This window comes from Nipponia nippon, unplaced genomic scaffold (genome assembly GCF_047370975.1).
Source record: "Nipponia nippon isolate SJK-2023a ecotype South Korea unplaced genomic scaffold, ASM4737097v1 scaffold_1, whole genome shotgun sequence".
Taxonomy (NCBI): Eukaryota; Metazoa; Chordata; class Aves; order Pelecaniformes; family Threskiornithidae; genus Nipponia; species Nipponia nippon.
Window position 1 is genome coordinate 98582568 of NW_028262290.1, and position 13379 is coordinate 98595946.

Consider the following 13379-nt stretch of genomic DNA (forward strand, 5'->3'; position numbering starts at 1 on the left):
GCCGGGCTGCTGCAACGCCCGAAGGTCACGGGCAGGAGGAAACGCGCCACGCGTGTCGCCACGCCGCGTCCCCACGCCGCCGCCCCCGCGGGGCGACGTGACCGGCCCTTCCCTTCTCCCCTCCCCGCCCCACGCGGGGCGGCGGTTGCCAACCTCCCACCCCGAAACCGGCAGGGCAGGGCCGGGCCGGGCCGGGCGGCCCCGCACCTGCTCACCTGGCCCGGGGCCGGGCCGCCCCCTCCCTCCCCCGCAGCGCCGCCGAGCGCTGCCCCGGGGCCTCCCCCCGCCCCCGCCCCGCCGGCCCGCCTCGGCTCTGACGTCACGCCGGGGGCGGGGGGGCGCCAAGCGGGGGGGGGGGGCGAGGCGACGAAGATTCCACGGCGCGCAGGCCCTTCCCTTTGTGACGTCACGGGAGCAGGGCGAACCTGGCCGGGCGGCGGCGGCGTGGCCGGCGGCCCGCGGGCTCCCGTCACAGCCCCGGCAACCTGTTGCTGCCGCCGCCGGCACCGCCGCCTGCGCCCCCGCGCACCGGCCTGCGCGCCCCCGCCGCACGTGGAAACGGGGCCGGGGGGGGGCGTAAAACACGGGGGGGGGGGGTGTTTAAACAATAAAAAGGGGAAAAAAAAAAAAAGCGGCGCCGCGAAGTTGCAAGCGGGGAGCAGGCGGCTCCGCCGTCCGCCCCGCCGCGCTCGCCCCCGTCCCCGCTGCCTCCCCCCGGGGCCGGCCGGAGCCGCGCTCAGCCCCTGCCCGGCGGGGCGGGAGCGGCGCCGCATTGTTCGCCCCCGCCGGCCCCGGGAGCAGCGGTTTGGGGCGATCCCCCTCACCCCCCCCCTTCCCCCCCCCCTTAATTATTAACACCGCGGTTTCCTCCCTCCCCCCGCCCCGCTTTTGTCTGCCTGCCTGGGAAACGTGGACGCCTCGCGTGTTTCGCCAGACTTTCCACCCGCCGTTCCCGTCTCGATGCAATACTTTAAACTCGCCGGCCCCGGGCTCCCCGCTCCTCTGCAATGCGGATGTATTTTAATTCGCAAATTTCGGAGGGGGGTGGGGGTGGGAAAGGGGGAAGGGGGGGGCCCAGCTCCGAAATAGCGCGCAGCCCCCCCCCCCCCCCTCCCCCGGGCTGCGTTTCAGCGGGGCGGGCAATCGATAGCGGCAGTCAGCTGGAGTCAACCGCAGTTTTTACCAAATCTATAGAATAGCGAGGGAAAGTGTCCCGAAGGTCACCCTCCCTGCCAGGGAACACCCCCCGCGGGAAATAAAAAAAAAAAATCGGCACAGTCGACAGGCGCGATATAAACTACAACTTTTAAAGCCTCGCGTCAAACACACCCCGAAGCGAGGATTTATATTCCCACCCCCCCAAAATGAAGAATAATTTTTTTTTTTTTTTTGAAACGTGCAGATAAAAACCATTATTCGCTCTACTGCATATTTGGCGAATCGCCTCAGTTTTTCCAAACGTAAAGAAAAACTCCCCTATGCCAATCAAAACGTAACTGGAGCACGAACAAAAATCCAACTATCCATCCATCCATCCACATTTATATGTTGGAAGGATTAGACAATTACAAGGGATCGGTTAAGCGGCGGAATAAAGAGAGGCAGAAATACAGCCCGGGCTGCGCCGGATTAGCCCAAATTTCCGAGCCATCGTCATGAATTGATTTTAAAACTGTGCCGAGCCCTGTCCATCGCGCACAGACAGACAGACAGAGAGACAGACCGACAGACACACACACCACCACCACCACCACCACCCCCCCCCCCCATTATGAAAGTGGATCCCCGGGAACGCGCCCCCCGCGGGGCGATCCCCGGCCGGTTCGGCTCCCGTCGGCAGGGCGAGAGGAGCCAACGATCGCGTAGAGGAGAAGAGGGGACGCGGTCGGGCGAGAAACGAGCTCGCCATAACCAGGCGCACTCGGCTTCAACTTAAAAGGGCTTTCAACGACCACCGCCGCCGCTTCCCCAGACGGGGAGAGACACAGGCAGACCATTAAATAAACAAACAAACAAATAAAATAGAATAATTTAAAAAACCCACCCAAACCAACCACCTCCTCTCGCATGCAAAAGCGCAGTATTAAGAAAACCGCTTGAAAATGCAGCTTCGTGACATTACCGCGGCAGCCCCCCGAGCTCCCCGCCTTTCATCTAAAACTAGATTATGATTGTGTCATTTGAGGTCAATACATTTATTCACCGGAGGAATCGCGACGCAAATCTGGTTTTATAACCAAACTGGATGGAAGGTTTCCCCGTTAAAAGGGGCCTCCGAAACTCCCCCACCACACCACCGACAAATAAAATTCAGTATTGCATTTGTTTCGAAAGCCTTACAGCTGCAGGATTAGCTATAAACTTGACATTCACTGCCATTTCCTAAAACTGGGAGTCAAATGATATACGTTATGACCACTTACGTATTTCTTTTGAATTATATTCCTCTTGGGTCTTTCTTTGCTCATTCTGGTATCCAAATTCTGATTGCAAAAGGGGACAATTGCTTCATGAATTAAAGCCGCGACAATTTAAAAAAAAAAAAAAATACCGAAAAAATCCTGGGGGGAGGGGGTTGTTTGTAGTGGTATCTTGTAATCCGACTTTCTTTCCTCACAATGTGATTCTCCTAGCAATAAATCCGAGAAATGGGGGACGAAAAAAAAAAAAAAAAAAAAAAAGACGAATGCGAAGGAAACAAAAAACAAAATTCACTTTAGTGAAACATTATAATGGAAAATTTCCGCCTAAACACAAAAAAAAAACCAAAAACGACGCCCTTGATATCCCCTTTTCTCTTTTCTCGAGCCACCTAAGCGATCTGCAGGTCCTTAGTGTCAGAGCTGTAGTTACATCTTGGAGGAGGAAAAGGGGCCGAGAGGAGAAGATAAATAATCAGGACGCTGGAAGTCACGTTTGTGCCGCTGCAGCGGGGAAAGCGGCAGAGACAACTCCGGCAGCGGCGGCTCCGGCGGCGGCGGCGGCGGCGGCGGCGGCGGCGGCGGCAGCGAGGGCTGCGCGCACCGTGTGTGTCTCCGCTCCTCCGGCTCCCCCCTAACCAATGAGAACAGCTCTCCGGCAGCAACTTTAAATGGACCTGGCTCCCTTTTTTTTTTTTTTTTTTTTTTTTAAATATATATGTCTGCGTGTGTGTGTGCGCGCGTGTGTGTGTATATATATATATACACACGGGCACACGCGCACGCACACACACACACATACATACACCGCTTAGGGCCTGGCCTTAACTCCCAACCGGGACGGCAGCCGCAACGCCCGGCCCCCGCTGCCCTCAAGGCACGCAACAGGCCTCGCTCACCGCTTCACGCGGGTCAAGCGTCACACGCCTCCCTTGCCTCACCCCCAGCCCCCCTCCCACCTCTTCTTTTTTGGCACTTAAGCGCGGCCACCCGGCAGCCAAGGTCGCCGCTGCCCCTGCGCCACAACCCGAGCGGGGAGTTTGGCGACGGTCCCTCACCGCGCGGCACGCTCGGTCGCCCTGCCCTGCCCCCCTCCCCTCCCCGCCCCTCAGCAGCCGCCGCTCTCCTCCCGTCTGCCAAGGGCTCTCCTTCCGCTCCGTCCCTGCTGCCCCCCGCGCCGCGCCTCCCCCGGCCCGGGCATGCACCGGGGCCCGCCGCGCTGGCAGCACCTGGCCTGGCCGGCGGGGCTGCCCGTGCCGGGCCCGAGAACGTCTCCTTGCTCGCGGGAAAGTTGTAGTTCCCTCGCCACAAAATGGCGACGGCGGGGAACTACAGCGCCCGACGTGCCGCGCGCGCCCGCCGCCCATTGGCTGCTGGGCGAGGAACCCCCTTCGCGACGCTCGTCCTTACCCCCCCCACCCCCCCCGCCGCTTCTCTCCGTTGGTTCCCCCTCCCTCTTGCCGTCGTCCCGTCCGTCCCCCCCCCCCACCCCCGGGGCGCTCGGTGGTAGGGGCGGGGCTGTGTGAGGGGCGGCTGGGCCTTGCGGGGTGCCGCTGCGGAGGTGGCCGCCGCCGCCGCCCGGGGGAGGGCCCGGCCCGGCGGCGGCGGCGGAGGAGGAGGAGGAGGAGGAGGAGGAGAGAGGGGGAAGTTTATTGGGAATCGCTGACAGGGAGCGGGGAGGCAGGCAGGCGCCGCGGGAGGCTGCCGGGAGAGCGCAGGGGATTAATGTGTCTGGGTCGGGCTGGGAAGCGGCGGCACGAAACTCCGTGTCTGTGGGCCGCGCCGCCGAGGAGGCGGCCGGCGGCGGCGGCGGGTTGGGCCGCGGGGCCGCCCGCTGTGCTCCGCTCCGCTCCGCTCCGCTCTGCCCGCCGGGCGGGCGGTGTCGGCTCAGGACAGGCTGCCGGGCCGGGCCGCGCCGTGCCAGGCCCGCTCGGTGTGTCTCGGAGGTAGCCTGAGGTCGCGCCTCCTCCCGCCGAAGCGCCTCTGCCGCCCCGCGGGACCCAAGCCCCCGGGCGGCGGCGGCGGGGCTGGGCCGGTGGTCCGGCGCGCCGGAGAATAACCTTTTTGTGTGGATGTAGGCTTTTAAATCCCCGGCTCTGCCGGAGCAGGGGCACGCCGCGGAGGGTCCAGCAGCTTCCCAGGAGCGGCCGGCGCCTTCCCCGAGAGGCTGGAGCGCCGCTGGGGCTGGAGCCGGGGCCGGGCACTCGCCCTGCGCCGCAGCAGCGCCGTCCTGCCCTGCCCGCGGCGGGCTGTCCCGGGGAACGAGCTGGGCGCTCGTGGGGCTTGGAAACGGGGTGTCAGTGCAAAACCCTGACGTTCAAATACTCGATGGTTTTTTTTTTTCCCCCAGTAAAAAAAAAAAAAAAAAGCAGGAAACTGGGTGCAAAGTGCAAGGTGCGTCTTAAGAGAAAACACAACAGTTCTTTTATGCTGGATTACATCCCTTCCAGGCACAAGGAGGAAGGAGAGTAATTGATGCTCTCCCTGGTGAGGTATCACTGTACTCGGCGGACGTTTGCGCTTTTCTGTACAAGTCACCGCAAACTGTGAGGCGACATACCTCTATGCTAATGCCTACATTTGTGTAACGCTTTAGGGACTTTGCGCTGCCTTCCAGATGCAGTTTATATGTTCACATCCCTTCTGGAGAGAATTACCTCTGCTTCCTAGGGGCAAAAACTTTTGCATAAGGCTGTTGAGGGGCCGTGCTCAAGGTCAGGAGAGCAGGAGACCCAGGACTCACCAGGACCTCAGTCACTGGTTCCTAGTCTTTTGTCTTAACCACGAGGCCATCCTTCCTCACTTGCGTAAGATCAGTAAGCATAGTGTTCTCCCTTTACCTTAGAAATAGGATGCAAATCATGTTTAAGACACTAAATGGAAAAAATCAAGTTATGTCATAATTTCTTAGTTATCCCTTCACTTCTTCATGCTTACAACTAATTATTTTAGGGCTTTGTTTCCTCCTCTTGTTTCATAAAAAAAATGAAAAAAAAAAAAATCTGTGCTTGGCCTCATCCAACATCAAGCTTTTATGGTAATACCACTTGTGATCAAGTTAATCTTTTGAAGCCTTTTCTTTAGGCCTCTTGTAGGAAAATATACATTATTTCTAAGTGTAAGTTTGAAGAGAGGTTTTCATTCCTTTAAATTGGAAATAGGCACATTTCATGTAGGACTGTTTAACTTTCTGCCCTCAGTTTTATTAAGGTGTTTATGTAGCTTGAAGGTCTACAACATACGTGAAAGAAAACACTTTTGTCTCACATTTTCTTCGATTAATAATGATGAGTCTGTGACTCTCTCTCCAGGAGACATTTTGGAAAACCAGAAAAGACAAAGGTAGTCATTCATGTATTTCTAAGTCAACAATTGAGCAAAAAGTTCTTGTAGCAAACCTACCTGGCTTTTCTCAAACAACATAAGGTAGCAAAACCAACTGTTCCCTCCCTGCCCCCCCCCCCCCTCGCTTTGGAGATTAGTTCCTGAGTGTTCTTAAGTCTCAGTGTTGCTATGTTTGCTACTGGCTTTTGTGCCATGTGTTGAACAAGAGCTTACTGTCAGTGCAAACTAATGAATTTTCTTCTCAAGGCTGGGTGGCAGAAACCTTTTCCATGGATCCGTGGCTCTATTTACATTTGTGTCCTGTTATACAGAGCATCGTATTATGTACATCCTAAGTATCATGTAACTGTGGTGGATCTTGCCTTTCAGTTTCAGCTTGTGTGCGTTTTGGAGACTGACCTTTTAAATACTGAAGCTAAACTGTTCTACAAAATTAATTAAATGCTGATACGATAGCAGTTAGTATAACAGGTTAACTGCTACTGAAGTCAGTGTTTGCCATTACATTTGATCCCATTTTTTTCTAATTCGAGAGTGAGTTTCATCCTGGCCGCTTCCAACTGTGTTGTGCCTTGAAAACGTTTCAGAAGTGACTAATGTTAGCATGGTAGAGTTTCCTTGTTTGCATCTCATTCATTTCTTCATGTAGTCCTTTTACAAGGAACTATGCAGATTTATAAAGGAGCCCCACAACTGGATTTATGTGTTTGTTTTACAGTTAGTTTTTATCACTGTCCAGAGTCAACCTTCCCAACAACTCGCAAAGGCCAGAACAGGCTCAGTGGTCTGACCTGTGATACTATTGTTCAAAAAGCTTTGGTGTTTTTTGGTTGTTTGGGGGGCAGGAGGATTGCATGAGAGTACCACATTTTTATGCATTGTGCATTTGGACTTGTGTATACTAAACATCCTACGTGCAGTTATCTCTGGGCAAGAGGTGAAATATGGTCACTTTCTAGCACATTAGATAATCTTCCAGTACAGGATTCCAGTGAAAAGTGAGAGGAAGCTTCATTAAGAAGGAATTTTGGTGATGCCTCTCCAGCTACTAGAGATTTCATAACACTTGCCTACTTCACATCTCAACACAGATAAAATCTGCTTGAGGTTATAGGAAAAGAACATTCATCATAGCTGACTTACGTATGACTGCGCTTCTTTTTTTAATCAGGGACTACTGCTTTCAGCACTTTCAAACTTGGAAGGCAGACGCATATGCAAAACGGTTTGTGGTGTCCTCAGAGTTCTGGGGCAAGATTTTCAGTAAGGTAATGGGGAAGGTCCTGGTATGGTTGCTGGTCAAAACAAATAAAAAAGAGTATTTAGTTCATAAGGAAAATGAGGGTCTACTATAAAACCAAAGCACAGCCATTTCTTTTTGTTGTTGTTGTTTCTTCTTTTTGGTCAAACAGATAAAACAATAGGCACAAGCAGTACAGGGAAGGCAGAAAGAACATGGGGTGAATTCGTGAGCCATAATTCACCAGTCAGCAAACAAAGGGCATGATGCCAGACAAGTTCAGCCATAAAGGAGCCTTGTCTTGGGGGCAGGCTGTGATTGTTTGTGGACAGATGGCTGCTTACCAGTTCATAAAAATAACTTCTGGATACCTTTTCCTCAACTATGGCGTATTTACGTGAATTATGCCTGCTTCAGAAAAGACAAGATGAAGTACTCTAGCATTGAACAGGTTTTCTGCATCTGAAAGGGATGCAACTTTGAATTCTGAGATCTAATCTCTCGTGTGGATAAAAGCAAAAGTTTTTGTACACCGAGAAGGATGAGGGTGGGAGAGGGCTGGTAGCTTTGCACTGTGGGATACAGAACTTGCTTCTAGCCCTAAAATCAGGCTGGCGGTCTGTGGCGATACAGTAACACACGGGGAATTCGCATTTTTAGAGGTTTGAATGGCTTCCTAGAAGCTTGACATAGTAGGTGAAGAGACTCTAAAAGTAGGCCCTCAGGTTTGTAAAATCCAGACGCATTCCTACTCAGTAGCTTTTTGTGCCACAGATGACGACACCATTTATGTACAGCGCGTTTTGTTTCGTGTTTGAGAAGACAGAAGGCAGCTGGCTCTTCCTTGTAGCAGGTAAGGAGGATGTGGAGGCCATCAGAGAGGGGCCTCTGCTGATAGATGCCTTGCCGCTGATTGGAGTTGGTGTCTAGACCCGACATTCTGGTTCCCACATCTGATAATTTCAGTTCCCCTCCTCTTTCTGTCACATTTTACGTCCTATCTTTCCTGTATTCCTATTCTGCCTTACTGTTTTGCATTGGTCTTAAAAGCCCTATAGCATGTTACTGTAATATTGCAGTAGAATATTAAAGATAGAGTTAAAATACATCTCTAAAAGAAAAATGGCTACTGCTGTGAATGAATCCCTTGCAGAAGAGGGAAGTAGAACTTCCTTTTATTTGTTCCCTTGGGGAAATAGAGATATGAGTAGCCAGTTGCTGGCAGTCAGTTTGGCCACTTCCCCACAACCTTTTTTTACTTGTTAAATATATGCATAAATGTACACGTTTGTTAAATATCTACATAAAATGCAAACATAATGACCACGCGACATAGTAAGCTGGTGTACACGCAAGGTGGTGTCTCTGCAGCTGGGCCTAAGGGTTTCCCAACAGGCAGCTTCCATCACGCGGTTAAGCTCTACATGTGTAGCGGATTCTGTATCACACGCACAGAGAGGCTGGATTCATGCAACGCAGATTTATGCATGTGATTTAAAGTCCTCTGGGCAATTGAGACATGGTGCCTAGCATCTCCAGGATCCTTGAGGCAGCCTGACGTACATGTGCAGACAGACACTACGCAGATGGTCAGAGTGAAAGGATATTAAAGTGGCTAAGTTAAGCACTGAAAAGTTACAAAATGCCAGAATTAGGAAACGCTTATGCAATCTTAATTCCATCCATACATCTATATATTGCTTTGTAATAATCTTAAAATAGATTGCATACCTTCCCCCCTCCATAGGATGATTGGGTTTTATTCAGTGTATTAAACGAGTCTGCTCTGGGGATGAATTAGAGTGCATGCTGAAGGAGAATGTTGTCTGTTGAACTCTTACCCTCCCGTGTTCCTATGAATGCAAGAAGGGAAGACATAATCTCATTGTTAAGGCAGCTGAACGTTGCTTTGGAGAAGTTGATTCTCTGCCAAGGAGTGTGATGCTGGATAAGCCATTTACATCAATCTTTTAATAGTGGCCAGGTCAGCACTACTAATTTGTACGTAAATAGCTACAGTTGTCAGGTGGGTGATGAGTTGTGACTTGTGACCATCATAGCTCTTTGATCCAAATCTCCTAGTGTGCAGGATACTTTGTTCCCCCACTTGAAAACGTAGAAGAGGAGATGGGGAAATAAATATGTCTGTGGTTGCTAAAGTGTTCCTGTTGTAGCTCCTGCATTGTGTTCCTCATTTTATGGGTTCTCTTAGGACTACACATGTGCATCTGCACCAGAGGCTGCTGGAAGCTGTATCCTTCGAACGCTGAAAGAATACGCAATGCTTAGTACTAGCAAGGATTGGGTTTTAGGTACTTTGAGACTCTTCCGGTCTTAATTTCCGACTGCCTCAGTTTACAGTCTGTAAAATGGGGCTAATACTCCTTCAGCTCACAGAACTGATGAAGACATAGCGCTTGTGGACCATCACGATGTTCTTGGTGCGAGCACCGCAGAAGAAGCAGTATCTCTTCGTTTGGCTCTTTGTCTGCCTTTCTCTGCTGAATTTAGTACTATGACAGCTTGCCTTTCCTTTGCATTTTATTTCACTGCTTTTTACAGCTGGCAATGTAAGGGTGCTTGTCCTTGCCATGTTGTTCGGCATTTACTGCAGTTTGCTTAGTTGCCCTGCATGTGTTGAGAAATAGGACTGTGGGACAGTAACCCTTGAGGCCCACAAGCTTGAACGAAATCCTCAAAAGCACACGAGCTTGAATGAAAATGATCAAATTGGTATGAACTTCTGTTTTTTGTTTCAGTGCAAGTTGCTGCACACGCTGTTATTTTGCATAAATGTGACTATTTTAGTTGAGTTGGTAATTTTAACCAGTTCCTTGAATTGAAGTAAGATGCTTTTACACTGAAATAAGAGCTCTAAGTGGAAGAAGAGGAACAAGAGTGTCTCAGTGGGTGGAAGAGGGAGTTGAGAGAAATACTCCATCCCGCCTTTCTTCCTCCTCCTGGCCTTCCTTCCCTGTGCCCATTTGAAAGTTTGTGTTTCTTCCTCCCTTCCCGCCCCCCAGACTTTTGAAGAGCATAATGCTTACTTTGAGCCACAGGGAAGATCAGGCTCGTGGGACCAGCGCAGTCTGGGCTGTGATCGGAGGATGATGTTGGCTAGATGGGCAAGGGGAGGATGTCTTCATGGCCACCTCTGCCCTTCCTTTTATGCAACGGCAGGCCTGCCCAGACTGGCGTGATGCACCGCAGTGTGTGCGTGAGTGGCCGGGACGTGGCACCCAGGGGAGCCCAGCATGGTCACAAGAGGCACGGGGCAGTGCTGGAGCAGGGGAGGAAAAGATGGTTGCCTTGCCAGCATTTCATTGTTCGTAAGTGGCGTGGGAAATGGGGGGAGAATTGAGAGGGGAAGGTGGAGGGTGGGACTAGAGTGAGTGCAGAGAGCCAGGTGGGATGTGAGAAGGGAGAAGGACTGGGGAAAGGGGCAGGGAAGAGGTAGCTGGGAAGGGGCAAAGGCTAGTTTCACTGTAGAAGTTGACTCTGGTGATTTTGGGGGAGGAAGGAAAGAGGCAGCACAGGGCTTTGTGCTCCAGGGTGGACCGGAGGCTCTAGAGACTCCCAGTTCAGCCAGTGCCACCCCACAAAGCTGTCATTTGCATGTCTGCCTTTCCTGTCTACACGTCAGCTGTCTGGGCAGAGCCGCTCTTGCAGGGCCATTTGCCTTAGCAGCAGGCAACATCGAGGCCTTTCTAGGAAAGAAATAAGGTTGTCTTAGTTGAGGTGGCTTAATTTGCAAAGAGAGAGAGTACATATGGCTCTGAGATGAGATGTAGCATGCTGGACCCCATCTTTATAGGCAGTAATGATGCTCCTCTCAAGCATAGGACACATTCAGTTTTCCTGTTGGAAAAAAAAAAACAGCTCAGTTGCCGAGAGCTGGTTCCAGCCGATGAGTAGTGTGGAAAAGTGGTGAATCAGGCCTCGAGCTCGGCTCCAGCACTGGCAGGGTCAGCGCTGTTGGTGTCCAATTTACTAGCCAAAGTTTAGCCATCATTTTGCCTTGTAAGTGATCATAAATTTCATAGGTTTGAAACATCATTTGTGTTTCAGCCAAGTAGAATTAATTTTCAGCACAGTGGAGGCTGTGTTTTTAATAAAAGGCCGTGTTTATAAATAATCAAGTAACACACACATAGTGGGGGCTCCTACTGAAAGGACAGAAACAACAAATTATTGTTGCAGTCATAAGGAAGGCTATCAGACAATTCAGTGTTTAATAACAGCATAGAAAAGGCCTGGTTCTGTAGGGTGCTGGATGCTCTCAGTTCCTTTTGATTTTCGACCAGTTTTTGAGGTACCCCAGCACCGCACAGAGTCGAGACCCTGAAATCATTAAGCAAAGAACAGGGTGTAAGAAATAAAGTACAAGAACAACTTGCTCGTTCTTAGTAATAGCTTTTGTTGCCCAAAAACTTGGGTATGTTTATTTCTTGTTTGTGATAGCCAGTTATAATAACTCCAGTGGTGGTGTCTGTTGTTTTCATTGAATTCATAATATGTGCTGGCTTTGGATGCACAAAGTCTTCTGCTGATGTGAGCCGGAATTTGTGCTCTGTTTGGTTCATGCTATGTCTTCTGTCACTGCAGTGCCTATATAAACACGGCTGATGGTATGTAGTACCTTGGTGTGAGAGGCTAAGATAAAACCCCAGCTGTTTCTGAAGATATCGCCTGCTGCTATCAAGAGGTTCAGGTTAGCAATTCTAAGTGTTACAAGGACCTGTAGGACCTATGTTTTTGAACTGCTTTCCTGAAGAGGGGGTGGAAATGTACATGCCTGGCTATTTTAGGAATCGTTCTTTCTTGAGTGTGCTTATACTTTATGAAATGCGAGCTCAGGGAATATGGATAATAAAGCTGAATTACTGTCCTTGAGTGTTTGTAGATTAAGGATATTGGGCGTGAGTGAGTCGTGGCAAAAGCTGAATTAGGTTTAAAATAGCAGCAGCAACAACAGCAGAGAAAGGATGGCCTAACCAAGTGTCGGTCATGTTGTTGTAATTCTTAAGGGATTCGGGTACAGCTTAAGATTTGCCTTCTTCACTGACACGGACACAACACACCAGGAAGGCAGCGGGGCTTGCTCAAGTCACCAGCCGGCCAGTTTCCATGATGTCTCCTGCTGACCAGTCCACGAAGAAATAGCTATGTGCCAAACAAGATGTTTGTTTTATTTCAAAGCCCCAGTGGGCCCAGCCCTTCCTGCCCAGCAGCTGCAGCAGGCTCCATTCCTGCTCGATGCCTGGCCTGGGAAGAGATTGCACGCTGGCCCATGAGAGTGGTTCTACGTAATTGGCTTGCGGGGAATGCTGTGCGAGAGGATCTGGCTTTTTTGTAATTGTTTGTTTTATTAAAGTTTGTTTATTAAAGTGAATATCTGGTCATAATGGAAACATGTTTTTTGAAGCCTGTGTATTGCCAAGAGAGCAGGGTAGAGCACTGATCAAGTTATTGCTTCCCCAGGATCAGAAGTGCACAGGCAGCTCTGCAGGCTCCGTGGGCAGCGTCCCGGCGTCTCCTCTCTTCCCTCTTCCAGTTGAGCTCTGCCAGATCTGCTGTAGTGCTGGCTCCCCGCGTCTCTACAGGCAGGACGGTGGGGTGGGAGTTCCTCTCCCTGTGGCGTTTCCAAAAGACAAAGGTTAGATCTATGTTGCAGATTGCAGGGGCACCAAAGCTAGCTTTGAACAAGCCAATTTGAGTACCTCTGGCAGTCTGGCTGATGAAGCAGAGGGGTCTGGATGCGCTCATTTATCACACTGAAAAGTATGATTGTTTGCCCTTAGATTACCTCTCTGTGATGGTAAATTACTGCAGAGAGCCAAGTCTGCCTCTAGTACCCAAGGCGGTTTAGCCAGCTTTGCAGCATACATGTACCTCGTCAGTTGTGTTCATTAATTAAAAAGTTTTCAAACTGCCAGTGTTGCCTGTAAATTAAAAATATGCTTGTCATATTGAGTTCCTGTACCAGTCTCCCATCAGTTGACAGGAGAACACGACGCCTGCAGCTGTCATGAAAAGTGTGGGCAACGGCCCTAGTAGCCCTTTCTACTAAGTGCGTGCCTGGTAATTTAAGTAATCATAACATAAACCGTAGTACGTCATCTTGCCTATCTGGGCCATGAGATGGCTCATCTTGTGAACCAGGGAAGATGAATTTTAAAACCAAGATAATCTTGTTTAGAATTTATGGCTTTTGGAACTGGAGCATCTCATCACTATATAATGATATGTTTGCATGTTGTAGTTTCTCCGCATGGAGCGTAACACAAATAATCTCAGTCTTTCTTAGCAAACAGTTCAGGACGAGGCAATTGTGTGGATGAGGAAATGGCGTGGGAACACACTTACTTACCAGT

General features: G+C 50.7%; 1 protein-coding gene and 1 long non-coding RNA gene across 9 annotated transcripts in view; one reads left to right on the forward strand and one right to left on the reverse strand.

Moving 5' to 3' along the window:
• JARID2 (jumonji and AT-rich interaction domain containing 2) overlaps positions 1-3722 on the reverse strand; it is a 228975-nt gene extending 225253 nt beyond the window's left edge. The window contains exons 1-2 of one of the 2 annotated variants that reach the window (XM_087764224.1): positions 3650-3722; positions 2424-3054 (exon numbers count right to left, since the gene is read on the reverse strand). In XM_087764224.1, the coding sequence (XP_087620350.1) occupies positions 2424-2468 (45 nt within the window). In that variant the 5' untranslated portion in view covers positions 2469-3054; positions 3650-3722. Of the gene's footprint in view, positions 1-2423; positions 3468-3649 lie in introns of those variants that run through there. The other variant, XM_087764215.1, reaches the window with a different exon arrangement.
• A 311-nt stretch (positions 3723-4033) lies between these two features.
• LOC148057506 (uncharacterized) overlaps positions 4034-13379 on the forward strand; it is a 47329-nt gene continuing 37983 nt past the window's right edge. For all 7 annotated transcript variants that reach the window (XR_015706256.1, XR_015706263.1, XR_015706265.1 and 4 more), the window contains exon 1: positions 4034-7858. This is a non-coding gene — a long non-coding RNA (uncharacterized LOC148057506). The remainder of the gene's footprint in view (positions 7859-13379) is intronic.